The 16032-nt window shown below is 40.9% G+C and overlaps 1 protein-coding gene across 2 annotated transcripts in view; it reads left to right on the top strand.

Annotated features, from left to right (window-relative positions):
* LNX1 (ligand of numb-protein X 1) overlaps positions 1 to 16032 on the top strand; it is a 1086042-nt gene that overhangs the window by 871081 nt on the left and 198929 nt on the right. For both annotated transcript variants that reach the window (XM_044061422.1, XM_044061424.1), the window contains one exon: positions 1197 to 1425. In XM_044061422.1, the coding sequence (XP_043917357.1) occupies positions 1197 to 1425 (229 nt within the window). The remainder of the gene's footprint in view (positions 1 to 1196; positions 1426 to 16032) is intronic.

Genomic DNA, 16032 nt, shown 5'->3' with positions numbered 1-16032 from the left:
CCGTCACACAACTGCCGCATATATATACTAACTCTGAGGTCGCTGTACCTCAGAATAAGATAATTCTTCAACATGCCGCATTCTCAACAATTTTGTAACTGACCCTAAGAGAATTGCACTTTAGATCTTCACATTTCTTCCTTGCTCTTCACAAGGCTCATTTCTGCATTGTACTGCCAGACTACATTTATGGATGATTATGATTATCTCTTCCAGATATTTGTGTTTCTTATAGATGCAATCTCTTTAGTCTGCGTATTATGCCTGCATTCCACCTGTCCTTGTGCATATCTTTTGACATCTCAGCATTACATTTTGTCACTTGTCCACCCTGTAAGCTTTCACAGACATCATTAGAGACTGACCCTTCCATCCTTGACAATATATTAATAGTGGTGTCAACAGATATGGTGATTCTCCCTTTTACATTGCTTGTAATGACAGATGGAGTTACGATATACAAGACCAGCCTGAAATCAAACCTTGTCCTCACTGTTTATTGGCTTTTCATTTTGCAATTGCCCAACAGTCACCCCAGACTTCCAGACTTACTGTCCGGCAGCCAGTTCCCTGTTCTGCACACATTCTTTGTCTTACACTACTGATCTACCAGTACTCTCTGCAGTACACTGTTCATTTATACTGTATTCACCGAATCCTTTGTGTACATCTTCACTGTTTAACAAGTGCTGAACACATACCTCTCAACTGTTCAGATTTTTACATTATGTCCAGATTTTTTCCTCATATTTTTGGTCTGTTTCTCATGAAATGTGCAGTTTTCTTGCAAATCACTGAGGTTTGAAGTCACTAAATAATGATAGACATTTACAGTTTGGACTTCATATCCTTCAGAAAACTCATGCTAACACAACACCTATTTTTTTTCTAGCAACTTTCTAAGTTTACAGAGCAATATTTAAATTTTGCCCCTATTTTGGGCCTTTGCCCTCTCCGTTATTTTTGGCTTTGTTCAGATTTCTTGTGGCTTGTGAAGTAAGGCTCAACTGTGCTCTCAGTACATGTCCCTGCTGCCCCCACTCCTGCTTTAAATGCATTGTGTATAATTGGTGTCATTCTTTTTTTGTTAAAATACCATTTGCTTTTACATATGTTGAATTGTGCCTGTTTTATTTTGCACATTCACATATCTGAGATGAGACTTGTACCAAACTGCTATTGTTTTCATACTATAGGTGACATTCTGCTAAATGTTAATGGCCTGGAACTGACTGGTATCACACGAAGTGAAGCTGTTGCCATACTGAAAAACATCTCTTCACCTGTGGCTCTGAAAGCCCTCGAACTGAGAGGATGTGAGACAAGTGAAGTCAACAATCTCTCTTCGCCTTCTGATCCTAATCACAACTTCCAGGAAAATGACGAGTGGTCATTACCTTGGGTCACATGGCTAGGACTGCCCCGGTAAGTCTGAGAAAGCATAGACAGAAACTGATGTTAGCAAAGGATATTTTTCTTTCTCTAAAGCACTGTAGTGGTATGTCTTAATCATATCCAGACTTGGCAATGTAGCTTTTCATTAAACCAGACATTTTTTTTCAGTCTTAGTAATCATATGTAATGAGAAATTATACTTCACTCTGCCTACTCAAAGACCTATATAAACAAGCCTTTTCCTGGAAGTATTATTTGTCACTGAGCTCTGAAAGGCAGGGTATCATAACCTTTTAAAAGACTCCAGAGATCTGATTTTGAGGCCATACATACAGGGACCACCACAGATGTACACTGTTGCACCTTGGCAGGTCAGGCCAGATCAAATTTACATATAGAAGGCTTGCTCAGGTTTGCACAGAAAAGTGTATGCTAAAAGGAGATTAGACCATTCCTCGCCAATTTTTGAAAAAGTGCCTTTGCAACATATAGGATGCAGCTGTGTTGCTGTTCTGACATTATAGCACAAAAAGCATGCAGTGAAGATCTGCTTTGATGAAATCTGATCAGCATGTGGAGGAAGCAAGGGAGTATTTTACAGCACTCAGCAAACCCTAGTGTATCTTAAAGTTGTTTAGCCTACCACAAGAACCTTAATTCCCAGAGAAATGACATATTACTGGCGACTGTATATACAAAATACAGTGGAATCACGTTCAGAGGTGCACTCTGGGGTTTGCTGCTAGTCTAAGCCTTGAAATCAATTATAAACTTCTGCACACAAAAAATCCACAACTTGAACCTATTGCTTACTAATTACTTCCATACCTTGAGCTGCCAGTTCAGCACAAAAGAAAAAAAAAACACAAGACATGCCACTCTGAGCACTGATGTTTAACAGACTAAAATGTTTATGGCTTGTAGTTTCCCTTTCAACAAGGAGGCAAGTTTTGGAGCAGACTAACAGCAGACCTAGAGCAATCGTGTGAACATTAGAGGATGTTGCAAATATGTAAATATTTTACATATTTTTTGGTGAGAGTTCATTGCTTGCTGTGCATTAAGGAGATGAGTCAGATGAAGAAACATGGAAGAAGTTAAGTAGTTGAGGAAATTAAAGACTTGAACAAATGCATGCGACATCAGATATAGTTACATGACTGTAAACGTCCTGTAGGGGGCAGTGATACATGGGAACAAGACTTCAGGCCAAGTGTATTGTCATGCATTCCATAGGAACTATAAATAACCAACCTTTAGTGAGAGAAATAATCTACTTACCATATACTGTATCTACTTTTACAATGTTCAGTGTAAAAATATATTATTTTTTGTAATTAATGTTGTTGCTAAGTAAAGTACTGCCCCTTGAAGATTTGCTTGAAGCTGAAAACTCCTAATACGATATCATGAAAAACTGAACCCACAATGCCTCACTACGTACATTAGTTTATATGCTACTATTTTTCCATGCTAAGTGCAACAACAACAGGAAAGTTTTATATCCTAGTAAGAGCATCTGTCAGCTACATATCATAGGTGAAACACCCTGGCCTGCTTTGAAAAGTAACACGTGATAATCTGTTAGTAGAACAGTAATGTAAGTTAAGTAGTTGTTCCTCTACAGAAATACAGCAGCTTTTTACGTACCTCTCAACTGTACAGATTTTCACAGAATGTCCAGATTTTTGCCTACATAGTTTTGGCCTGTCCCTCATAAAATCTCTGTTTTTCTGGCAAATCACTAAGAATTAAAGTCACTTAGTAATGAAATTCATTTGAGTTACAGACTTCATATCATTCAGAAAATACATAGGTTCATATGTGTGTACTAGGCTAATGGCCCTGGAGCCTTTACAAGCCTAGCCCATAGAAGTGCCCTAGCATCGTGCCACCCAACGTTAGATCCCAGTGCCTCTATCAAGTAGAGCCACTGGAGTGATCCCCAGGGTGAACTTTCTATTACCCATCCACTCATCAAGATTTCTCTTGAAGAGGGAGAGCGAGGTACTCTGCTTGACATGTATGGCAAGTCTATTCCAGAGCACGGACAATCTCTGTGTGAGGAACCTGTCTCTCCAGCATGTTCTGTTGATTGTGGTAATGACGTTGAGGTCACTGGAGCATGTGGTGCGGAGGGATTGGAATTTCTTTAGATGTAGCATTTCTAACAGAGCAGGGTCAGACATGGCTTTGTAAGTCAAGCAGAGATTGCCTCTAGGTAGGTGATATGAGACAGAGAATAGCTGGAGTATTTTGAGTCTGTCAGTTTAGGACATGTGTTTAATGCCTAGAATCCTCTTCGTGAGGTACTCCTGTGGCCTCTACAGCTGTTGCAGGTGTCCAGTGAGGTACATGCCAAATGGGGCATTATACTCGATGATTGGACTAATGAGGGAAGTAAAGAGAGAGAGACGATGACCTCTTTCTTCCCGGATGCAAAACCCTTGGTAATGAGATGTGCCACATAGAAGGACATTCTGACTACAGTGGCAATGGGGTGGTCAAAGGAGAGGTTGCTGTCAACCTGTGTCCCCATATCTCTTATAACAGCTTCAGTGTTCAGTGGGCTCCCATCGATATGATAATTAGTGGGAACTGAGTTTGTACCAAAGGGGATGATGATGCATTTTTTGGCATTAAGCTTAAGGCCATGGTTTCGACACCAGTCATTGGTCTCAGTGAAACCTTTCTGTAGGATGTCTGCATCACTTGGGGAGTTAATAATGGCTCTCAGCTTGCAGTCATCTGTGAACTTGGTCAGCCAGAGTCCCTTTGTGTTGGCCTGGACTTCTGAGTAGTAGATGCCAAAAGGAGAGGACCCAGGACCGATCTCTGTGGGACTCCACTCGTGACTGGTCGGCAGTCTAACTTGGAGTCTGCTACTTTCACACTGTGTGTTCTATCTGTGAGCTATTTTGCAACCCACCTGCCTTACCTTCATCCACAGCCCTGGTGACTGACTCAAAGAAGTCAACCAGGTAGAGCAGGCATGATCTCCCTTTCACAAAGCCAAATTGAGTGGGGTCTAGAGTTTGGAGATTTCCTGTGTCATTGTTAATCAGGTCCATGATGGTGCACTCCATAGCTTTACATATCAGACTCATCAGGCTAATGGGGCGATAATTTCCAGGGTCTGTAGTCACTCCCCCTTTTGAAGAGAGGGATGACTGTAGCAGTGCGCCATTCAGTAGGGACAAAGCCTGAGGTGAGGCTATGACTGAACAGGGTACACAGATGTGGTGAGAGTTCGCTTTGTAGTTCATGTAAAACACAGCCAGGGATATTACTGGGTCCAATGGAAGCTGTATTCTTGGCCTTGGACAATGCAGCTTTAAGCTGTGCTGCAGTAATGCTGGGTGCCTGGCATTCTTCCGGTATTATGATTGGTCCTTTGGGGGGGGGGGGGCGAGAGGGGTAAAGTTGGCACTGAATCTGTCGGCCAGTATGTTGGCAATATCTGTTGGATTAGTATAGGAGGTACCATTGTGCAGTAACTCAGAGCAAATCGGACATTCTAGCAACTTTCTAAGTTTATAAGACCAATATTTAAAATCTGTCCCTATTTTTGAGCCTTTGTCCTCCCAAAATTTTAGGCTTTGTCCAGATTTCTTGCACTAAGAGGTTGACAGGTATGCAGCTTTACGTACCCAGAATGCTTTGAGTTGTATGCAAAGTTGATATAATTTTGCGGGTGTGATCATAAATAAACATGTCATAATCTTTGTTTTGTTGTCAGATATCAGGGGTACATCCAGAAATTAAATTAACTGCAAAATGCAGATGTATGAGAACTGTAATGAGAGCATTGAATTTACTGGAAGGAAAATCAGCCATGATGCAAGTCAATTTTGAAACCAGAAAGGTAGGCAGATAGGCAGGCATTAACATGTGTTGTATTTATTAATACAAGGAATAGCTTATTCTCTTGTGAGGGACTGATTCTTATAAATGGATGCAGAAGAGGGATCTGGAAAGCAATTTAAAAGAGGAGCAATCAGACAGCTGATATTAGTACCAGTTTAGGTCCACTTTTTCTTGCAGAAGACTCTCGTGATAGCCCACTTCCACAGATGTTATGATGCTGCCTGTAATTTTGGCAGCCTGAGTTTGGAAATATACCAGGATGATCAGAGGCACAACATTCAATCCCAGAATTCATTTTTCCTTTGATGGAGTACTTTCCCTAGGACCTGTGAGACATACATACCTAGCTGAGAATCAGACAGTCTGCTATATCTGGCAAGAGGAATGAATATGATTTTGTTAGTTATGGGAGTCCTGCATTTTGATGAATTAAATGTAAATGGGGAAGTCTTACTTCTCTGATCCTAAGCCTCAAAAATGCATTCCACAATGTTTTTCATTAGTTGGCTGCATTGCAGGATCACAGTTGTTTTAGTGTTCCTTCTAACACCATGGCTGTTTATGACCTTAGAGTTATCAGTTATATGTAATATTGATGTTGGGCATGAAGTTATCCATATACAGAATGCTAGGGGGTGAAGTCCCCTTGTATGATTTGTAGGGAATGTCATACCCAGTTTCAACTGATTTGTGTTTCAATGAGTTTCAGTCACCCAGTTTACTATTAGGAGATTATCCTTTGGGTTCTCTTAGTGAATCTATTGTTTTCCTCTAGATATATGTTTGAATGCATTATTCTCACCTCCCATGATTACTCAGTCAAGCAGAAAAATGGAGCACCTAGGGGACAGGGGTTCCTGTCCAGTTATTGACAGCAGTTTTTGGTGAATGCATATGCATCAGAGCCATTCACCCAGACAAATTTAATGGAAAATAAAGTTTTCATCTTTCTCCACTATTGTGCAACCTTGTAGTTGATGTACATAAATTCGGAGGGGTGGTGGTAGCATGCAAAAAATTGTGCCTTCAGTGTTCAATGGAGTTAGTTTCACCGAACATCTCTTAATGTATGTCCATTTACCAAAACTGTTGTCAATGTTTCAGCACATACCTGAGAAGAGGAATGCCTCACTTGTTGGTGATCTACATTATATACAAAATTGCAGACAAGTTAGCTTATAGAAGAATGCATCTACTTATCGTATTTGATGATTTGTTGCAAGCAGTTTTTTACAGTTGCCCCCATCATATCAACCCTCATCTGTATATCTTACACCTCTTTAAAACTAGCTGTCATTCTCTGATCCATCAACCCTTTCAGGCAGCATAGTACATCCATGTTGTTTGTTTATTTATGTATTTATTTATTAATTTATTCTTTTGTTTGTAAATGTTTTTGTTTTATTTTTCTTCCTTCACAGCCTAAGTAGATCTCCAGCTGCTTTCCCAGCTACCACATCTGCAAACTGTCCTTCTCAAGCTTCTCCTAATATTAGCACTGAGTGAGCCCTCCAAATACTTTGGGAGTTACCCTTGTGGAACAAATTAAAAGTGAATAGCAAATGAAGAATCCTACAAAGAGATACAGAACATAATACCAGGAGCGTTCATCTCTATGAAACTGGTCAGACTCCCAAGGTTACAGGTGTGGCATGTGCCATGACATCACGAATCTTGACAAACCCTCTTTTAAGAAGACCACCTACAAGGCTTCTGGCCTTGAGTAGAGGTTGCATAGGCAGTGGTGCCACTAAGTCTTCTCCTGGGATAGGAGAGCTAGCCTCTTCATCCTTTCAGCTCCCCCCCACCCCCCGTGCCAACCCTACCTGAAACCTCAGCCCATTCACAAACTTAAGGCACTAGTTACACTTCACATCTATGAAAACAAAAGAAAAAAAATTTAGTAAGTTAACCCCAGCCTACTGAAACTCTTTACTCAGTGAAAACACATCTAGCTCCTTTCCTCCTGAATGCTCCGTGAAATTGAGAAGTATTACTGAAATCATACTTCCCTGTTGGTTGGCAACCTCCAACTTGGCAGAATGGAGTTTACGTATCAGCAGAGTGCATCAGATGTCACTTTGGTCCAGATCTATGACTTTTAACAGGAAAGATGCAAAATATAACAATGCAGATATTGCAATAATCATTAAATATAACACAAGTGTAAAACCGTTAACTGTGAAAATGATGCTGCTGCTTGGACTCTGGGGTGTATAACACATAGCTGTTAAAATAAAAACTTTTCAGTCATGGTTGCCAAGAGCATTCTGGTGTGGACTCTTGAATTTTCTCCACAGGAGTTGTTCCTCAATATCTAAGCTGTAGGGAATGAGTTAAGGAAAAAAATAGCTATTTTTTTAAATGACCTTCCCCCGGATTCACTATTCTTCCTTACAGGACTAGCTTAGTCCTGCATGGAATAGGCCGTTTAGGAGCAGCACGGCAGCGTGCCATGCATATTAATTAAAGCACGCTGCCTGAGCTCCTAAATGGACATGGAGCATGTACAAGTGGAGGGGGCATGTCTGAGAGCAGAGCTGTCAGAATATACACGCCCCTGCAATCAAGAACAGCAGTTTAGCAATAAGAATGAGTGAGACTACTCATAGGTGTTTGCATACCCCCAGCAACATCCCCCCAAGTTTATAAGAGCAATAGTTAAAATATAAAATATAAGTAAGCTAATTTTTTATCAAACAGATAAAATTTAACCATAGGTGCACAGGTTTGCCCATTGCTTAACTACGTATACTGCAGCTTAAATGGCACAAGAGGATAAATATCAAGATATATGCAAATGAAACAGTACTGCAATAGTGTAGTGGGCAGAGCATTCGCCTTATGAGCAGTCATTCCTGGTTCAAGTCTCACTCCAGTACATTCCAATTTCCATGTCAAATCACTTTATGAACAATGTTTTTTGTTGCATAGCCTACTAAATAACATATATTTGTGAAATGGAGTACTGCATTAAATGCAGATGTGAGATGTCATTGTCATAATGCTGTAAAATCCACAGATAAACACAAGTGCCCCATACAGTATATAAATCGAAGGTATAATATGTAATGAATAATAAATCCATAGAGTGTCCAAATTCACCATCTTCCCAAGAACCATTTTACATTTCTGTCTAAACTAGTATGGGGGTAAGCGGGAGTAAGCACTATTAAGCAGTAGTATGTGGGAGCAAGCATACTTAAGCAGTAGTAAGCAGGTTTAAGCCCATTTGCATGGGGGTAAGCAATGCACACACAGGTTAAGCAATATTGAAGTTAACTCTCTGTAAGCATATTTAACCGGAGGTTAGCATTGCTTACCTTCACACAAACCCATGCAAACACGCTTACAATTGCTTAAAAGTGCCTTAATCACTCTGTATGCAACAGCCGCTGTTTTGGCCAGAAACAAAAATAAACAGCCCTTGCAGGTCTTAAACCCAGGACCCTGTACACTATACTCACAGTAGTTAACCACTAAGCGATCACAGCAGTACACAAGATTGGGGCATCACTAAACAGATCCTCACCATAGGAAAATCAAACTTAACACATGAAAGGAATCTTTATACAGTTTTATGTTGTATAACCTACTACATAGCATAAGTATGTAAACTGGAGTACTGCATTAAGTCTAGATGTGAGGTGTCATTGTAATAAAGTGTTGAAATCCCCTAATAAATACAAGGACCCCATACAGTGTACGTACACATGAATCATGGATACCAAACACATATATAACATGTAATGAATAATAAATCAATGCCAAACAGCAAATAGTATGCAAATTAAAAATTAAGTAACGCTAAGCATTGCACAGCCCAGCTTACTAGGTGTAAGCAATGTGTAGGCCAGCTAAATCTGTTTGCCCATTGGTATACCCCTTTAAGCAATGCCAACCTTAGGTAAGCAGGTTTGCCCATAGCTTCGCATTTTCAAAACCGTCCAGTCACGGCAAAGTGTGGGAAACCGGCCCTGTTTAAACCCAACAGGCAGGAATACATCTCATAACTGGTAGCAGCTTCCTCCTTTAGGAACTATGACTAGTATGGGAGAGAGAGTGCACTTTCGGGCACAGCACTGGGGCATCCAGGAGTCCAAAGTCATGGCAGGAATCCTTGTTAAAGACCATGACCAGAGACTGCTGCAGGGCCAGTACCAGGGTTCCCAATATAAAGCAGAAGCCTGGGACCATCTTGCCTATGACTTCACCAGTGCCACTGGCATACCTTGAACAGGTGAGCAGGTCAGGCATCACTATGCCAACCTGAAGCAGAAAAAGAGGGATCTCTTGGATCAGTGGATCCAAGAGGCTAGGAGGATGGGGGATGTCCCAGCCTTATGTAAGTATCAATCCACTACCTGTTTAATAATTGCCAGCTCATGTATATTATGGATAGGTATGGCTAAATATTCCTCTTATGTCTTTCACAGTAGCAGATGAGTGGGCTGCAAACCAGGAAGCCCATGCCTGTACATTGCAGTGGTTGCGTCACGAGGCAGGTTAGTAATACTTTTAAATAAATCTAAAAGTAGTAGTAAGTTAATTGCCTGTATAAAACCTGCATTGTTTAAAGCATATACTGTATACACCAGAGAATATGGCAGGAAGAGTCTCATATAGGTTGTATGTAAATAAAAGGATAACATCCTGACAATAAAGGTCTAACTGCTGGACTGCATGTATTGTCTCTGGTATCATATGGTAATGTAGAGTTGCAATCTCTTAATAGTGCTGTTGTATTAAGCACTGTTACCCACACTGTAAAAAAGAAAATCCAAAGAGCACACAAAGCTGGACACTGCTGATACCTTAAAACTTCCTTGTTTATTAAAACAGCAAACAGCAAAACATAAGATGAGAGCTTTCGGGCCACTGCCCTTCATCAGACAAAGCATCTCACACAAACAAGACATTTAAAAATACATATTAACCAATAGGAAGCTAGTAAAAAACCCGCCTGTTCTTAAGGGCGGGTTTCATGGGTATGACATCATTGAGTCCAGGGCTCCTGTGTGCCATTAATTCAATAATCCATCTTGATTCGGCTAACTCAGTTTGTTGTTTGATATCACCCCCTCTATTACCCAACTTCACATTGACTATCACCCTGAACTTAAAATTATGTGTGGGGTTTTCATTCAAGTGTCTGAACAATGCATTACGTGTATCCCTATTCCTGATGGATGAGAGGTGCTGTAAGATCCTCACTTTAAACATGCAGTTAGTCTTGCCTACATAAAAACATGAGCAAGACTGGCACTCCGCCAAATAAACCACATCAGTGGTCTTGCATGTAGCTCTTGCCTTTAGATCAAACAGCCTACCTGTCATTGGATGTTTGAAAACAGTCCCACTGTCAATATGACCACATGCCCTACAAATCCCACATGGAAAGGTGCCCTGTGTCATAATCACATTACCCCTGGTGGTGGTAACTTTATCTTTACACAAAAGATCTTTCAAATTCTGGTTCCTCTTATACCTAAAAAGTGGTTTATTCCCCACAATGTTCTTCAGATTGACATCACTGGTCAAGATGTTCCAATTTCTGTGGATGAGATCACATACATCTTTAATATTACTGCCATAGGTCAACAACAACCTAGGGTCCCCCTCATTGATCCTGTTACGTTGGCTGCCTGTATGTGCTCCAGTACCTTTTAGCCATGGTTTATACTTGTTCCTCCTAAAACCTTTACTGCTATCCACCACCTTATCCACCATATTTCCATCATAACCTCTAGCACGGAAACAGTCCCTCAACATATCCACTTCCTTTTCAAAAAGTACATTATCATTACTGATCCTTGAGATCCTACCTAACTGTCCCTGTACAATATTCGGAAAAGTATAACGAGGGTGCATGCTATCAAAAGATAGCATGGTATTTTTCCAACAGTCTTTTCTGTATAGACAGGATGAAAATCCCTCTGTAGTCTGCTGAACCCTAACGTCCAAAAAATCAATTTCCAAAAAAGAACTGTTAACCGTAAATCTCAAGAATGAGGTAGTGGAATGTAGATAGGTCACAAAAGCAGCTAGGGTACTGCTATCCCCGCTCCATAAAATAAAAATATCATCTACAAAGCGCATGCACATTTTAATGTACCCTTTCCATATCATATTATTCAGCACAGTATTCCTCTCCCAATAGGAAAGAACAAGATATGCATAAGTATTGGCACAGGGGGTGCCCATGGCTATCCCCTGTGCCTGTCTGTATGCTTCTGCACACCAATAAAAACGTTGTTCTCCAATACCAACATAAGCATCCTCTTAACAATTTCTATCCTCAGAGGGGTGGCACCCAGATCCTGCAAAAGTTCACCTATAGCTCGTATACCCTAGTCATTGCTTATGACAGTAAATAGACTCTGTATATCCATTGTCACCATAAGTAATTTGCCATCAGTATGAGCCCATTCAACATCTCCCAAGGTCTTCAGGAAATGGCCTGTATCTAGTAAAACATTCTCCAATCTTGTTATATAAGATCTAAGCTCTGTTTCCAACCAAACCGAGATGTACACAATTGTCTACATTCTTTACATACATTATTTTAAAGCTTTGCCTAAAATACATAAATCCATGATTGACCCACCTCTCAGACCCATCGTGTCTGGCAGAGGTTGGGTGACTGAAAACATCTCGATTTGGTTGGAAACAGAGCTTAGATCTTATATAACAAGATTGGAGAATGTTTTACTAGATACAGGCCATTTCCTGAAGACCTTGGGAGATGTTGAATGGGCTCATACTGATGGCAAATTACTTATGGTGACAATGGATATACAGAGTCTATTTACTGTCATAAGCAATGACTATGGTATACGAGCTATAGGTGAACTTTTGCAGGATCTGGGTGCCACCCCTCTGAGGATAGAAATTGTTAAGAGGATGCTTATGTTGGTATTGGAGAACAACGTTTTTATTGGTGTGCAGAAGCATACAGACAGGCACAGGGGATAGCCATGGGCACCCCCTGTGCCAATACTTATGCAAATCTTGTTCTTTCCTATTAGGAGAGGAATACTGTGCTGAATAATATGATATGGAAAGGGTACATTAAAATGTGCATGCGCTTTGTAGATGATATTTTTATTTTATGGAGCGGGGATAGCAGTACCCTAGCTGCTTTTGTGACCTATCTACATTCCACTACCTCATTCTTGAGATTTACGGTTAACAGTTCTTTTTTGGAAATTGATTTTTTGGACGTTAGGGTTCAGCAGACTACAGAGGGATTTTCATCCTGTCTACACAGAAACGACTGTTGGAAAAATACCATGCTATCTTTTGATAGCATGCACCCTCGTTATACTTTTCCGAATATTGTACAGGGACAGTTAGGTAGGATCTCAAGGATCAGTAATGATGATGTACTTTTTGAAAAGGAAGTGGATATGTTGAGGGACTGTTTCCGTGCTAGAGGTTATGATGGAAATATGGTGGATAAGGTGGTGGATAGCAGTAAAGGTTTTAGGAGGAACAAGTATAAACCATGGCTAAAAGGTACTGGAGCACATACAGGCAGCCAACGTAACAGGATCAATGAGGGGGACCCTAGGTTGTTGTTGACCTATGGCAGTAATATTAAAGATGTATGTGATCTCATCCACAGAAATTGGAACATCTTGACCAGTGATGTCAATCTGAAGAACATTGTGGGGAATAAACCACTTTTTAGGTATAAGAGGAACCAGAATTTGAAAGATCTTTTGTGTAAAGATAAAGTTACCACCACCAGGGGTAATGTGATTATGACACAGGGCACCTTTCCATGTGTGATTTGTAGGGCATGTGGTCATATTGACAGTGGGACTGTTTTCAAACATCCAATGACAGGTAGGTTGTTTGATCTAAAGGCAAGAGCTACATGCAGGACCACTGATGTGGTTTATTTGGCGGAGTGCCAGTCTTGCTCATGTTTTTACGTAGGCAAGACTAACTGCATGTTTAAAGTCAGGATCTTACAGCACCTCTCATCCATCAGGAATAGGGATACACGTAATGCATTGTTCAGACACTTGAATGAAAACCCCACACATAATTTTAAGTTCAGGGTGATAGTCAATGTGAAGTTGGGTAATAGAGGGGGTGATATCAAACAACAAACTGAGTTAGCCGAATCAAGATGGATTATTGAATTAATGGCACACAGGAGCCCGGGACTCAATGATGTCATACCCATGAAACCCGCCCTTAAGAACAGGCGGGTTTTTTACTAGCTTCCTATTGGTTAATATGTATTTTTAAATGTCTTGTTTGTGTGAGATGCTTTGTCTGATGAAGGGCAGTGGCCAGCTCATCTTATGTTTTGCTGTTTGCTGTTTTAATAAACAAGGAAGTTTTAAGGTATCAGCAGTGTCCAGCTTTGTGTGCTTTTTGGATTTTCTTTTTTACTTCGCTTGGCTGGACTTTGGTGAGGCACAGAACATTTTTTGGATTTTACCCACACTGTGCTACATAAATAAAATGTGTAGGAATGTCTGTATGTGACTGTTGTAATCACAAGAGGTCATATTGTACAACTGAGAGAGACTTAGACAGAAAACAGTGAAAAGATAGACAACATAAACCGAATAGCATACTCAACTGAGATGTGAACTGTTGTATTTTTAGCACACACAGCCATGATTCGAATCCTGGGAGTGGTAGTAAGCTGTATGCAGAATCATACCCCACCACTGTACAGATATGTTCAGAATGCCCAGTTAATTGGCTCATATCCGCTGCCTGTCACCCTGTCCCCATGGCAAATCAGTGGGATGATCCCAGATGTTTAGGCAGCAAATAATGAAATACAGCTGATTCTCAGACATCTATAAGAACAAACCTGTCACTCTAGCAACTCCCCAAAATGTTATGAGAGTAATAAGCCAAGTATGTCCCATCTCCACCCCCATGTTGTGAAGCTGTGACCAGAGTTTGTGCAGTAACAGAGTGAGACGTATGTACATAATATTAATGTGGAATTGGAATATGGTAATATGTGTGGCAACATTCATGTAGTGCTAACAAACATTGCTCCCACAAGTCTGTCAGATATGAAAACTGTGCCTAGAAATAAAAGATTGAAATCCTGGACTGGTACTGTTTACTCTGGTATTGTATGACATTGTTAGTGTTGCAGTTGCTCTGAATAATAAGGTATTACTCATCACTGTCACCCACACTGTGCTACATAATAAAACTGTCGAGGAAATCCTGTATAAGAGTGTTGTAATTACAAGGTCAGATTGTAAAACCATGGGAAACTTATAGACAGAAATCAGAGAAGAGATACACAGCAATATCTATATAGCACACTCAACTGTGATGGACACTGTTTTATTTTTAGCAGACACAGCCATGGTTCAAATCCTGGGAGTGGCAGCAAGCTGTATGCAGAATCATACCCCACAAGTGTACAGAATTGTCCAGAATGTCCAGTTAATCGGCCCATATCTGCTGGCTGTTACTCTGTCCTCCTGGCATATCAGCGTGCTAATGTCTGACATGTAGGCAGCATTTCATGTCATATAGACTATCAGGCCTGTACATATCTGGAAAATGTCAATGAAAACAAACCTGTCATTGTACAACTCACCAAAGGTTTAAGAGGGCAATAGTCAAAATATGTCCTGGTTTCACCTGCATGTAGTCAAGACATGCCTAGAGTGTGTGCAATAAGAGATGGACAGGTATGTGCATAACATAAACCTGTAATCTGGGAATATGTGTAGAAACAGTTAGGTAGTGTTAACAAACAATACCTCCACAGGTATACCAGGTAAGAGGTTTATACTGCAGGTAAAACTCAGTTCATGTATATAGTTGTCTACATCCATACCACTGTCCAAACTAAGGTCATGGGGTAGTGTACTAATACCTGCAAGGTACAGATCACAGTATTGACTAGGAAAGTAATGAGAACTACAGGAATATACTAGTTGTTAATTGACATCTTTCTCTCCCTTCCCACCATATCTGCAACAATAAACTAAATACACAACTCATTCGGTATGTGCTCCATTAAATCTACTGTTGAGGCATATGTCCTACTGTTTGATAAATATTTAAATTAGTTTCTATGCATGTGCCATGTTGAAATACTCCCACATTGGTGGCATGCTGCCATCAATGTACCTGCATGCTGTTGTAATGGCCACTGTGGTTCCATATATGCATGTGTTCTGTTTGCTATGCAACTGTTCCATATCTGGTGTTTTGGGTTAATGGGAATATCTATGCATGCTGTTATACGTAATCCTGGAATGTGTTGACTATTACTAACCCGCATATGTTGTAAAATTGAAACACCATAGCACGTTTGGGAAGGCCAGTCCCAGCGGACCCATCTGTCCCACCTCATCTGGCCATGGCACCAGCATGTCTGGGGCCAACCCCAGGACTGCTTCATCTGCTGGTCCTGCACCACCTTTGGGTGGAACTGCCTCAGGGGATGGGGCTCACCCTCCTGGGAGAGGGCGCAGACAGGACACTGTCACCTGTTGCCAGGTCTGGGGCGTAGTGTGTAGCGAGCTCTGCAGGGAGTTTGGAGATCTGCTACGCCAGCTTGAGGGACACATGTCGCAACTAGAGGGTTGGCCTGGCCCTCCTACTCAGCCATCATCACAGCCACATTCGTGGCAGTGAAGGTGCAGTGGTGACTGCCCATGGGTGGGGACCTCAGTCCCACTGTTTCCACTAGGGGGCTCATGGGCTTCTGACTTCCAACCACCCTTCCCCATCCAAGGTGTTTACCTCCCCACATGTGTCATA

Source organism: Protopterus annectens, chromosome 2.part0 (genome assembly GCF_019279795.1).
Source record: "Protopterus annectens isolate FY-2018-M chromosome 2.part0, PAN1.0, whole genome shotgun sequence".
In the NCBI taxonomy this organism is placed as follows: domain Eukaryota; kingdom Metazoa; phylum Chordata; order Ceratodontiformes; family Protopteridae; genus Protopterus; species Protopterus annectens.
This window is presented reverse-complemented; position numbering and strand designations above follow the sequence as displayed.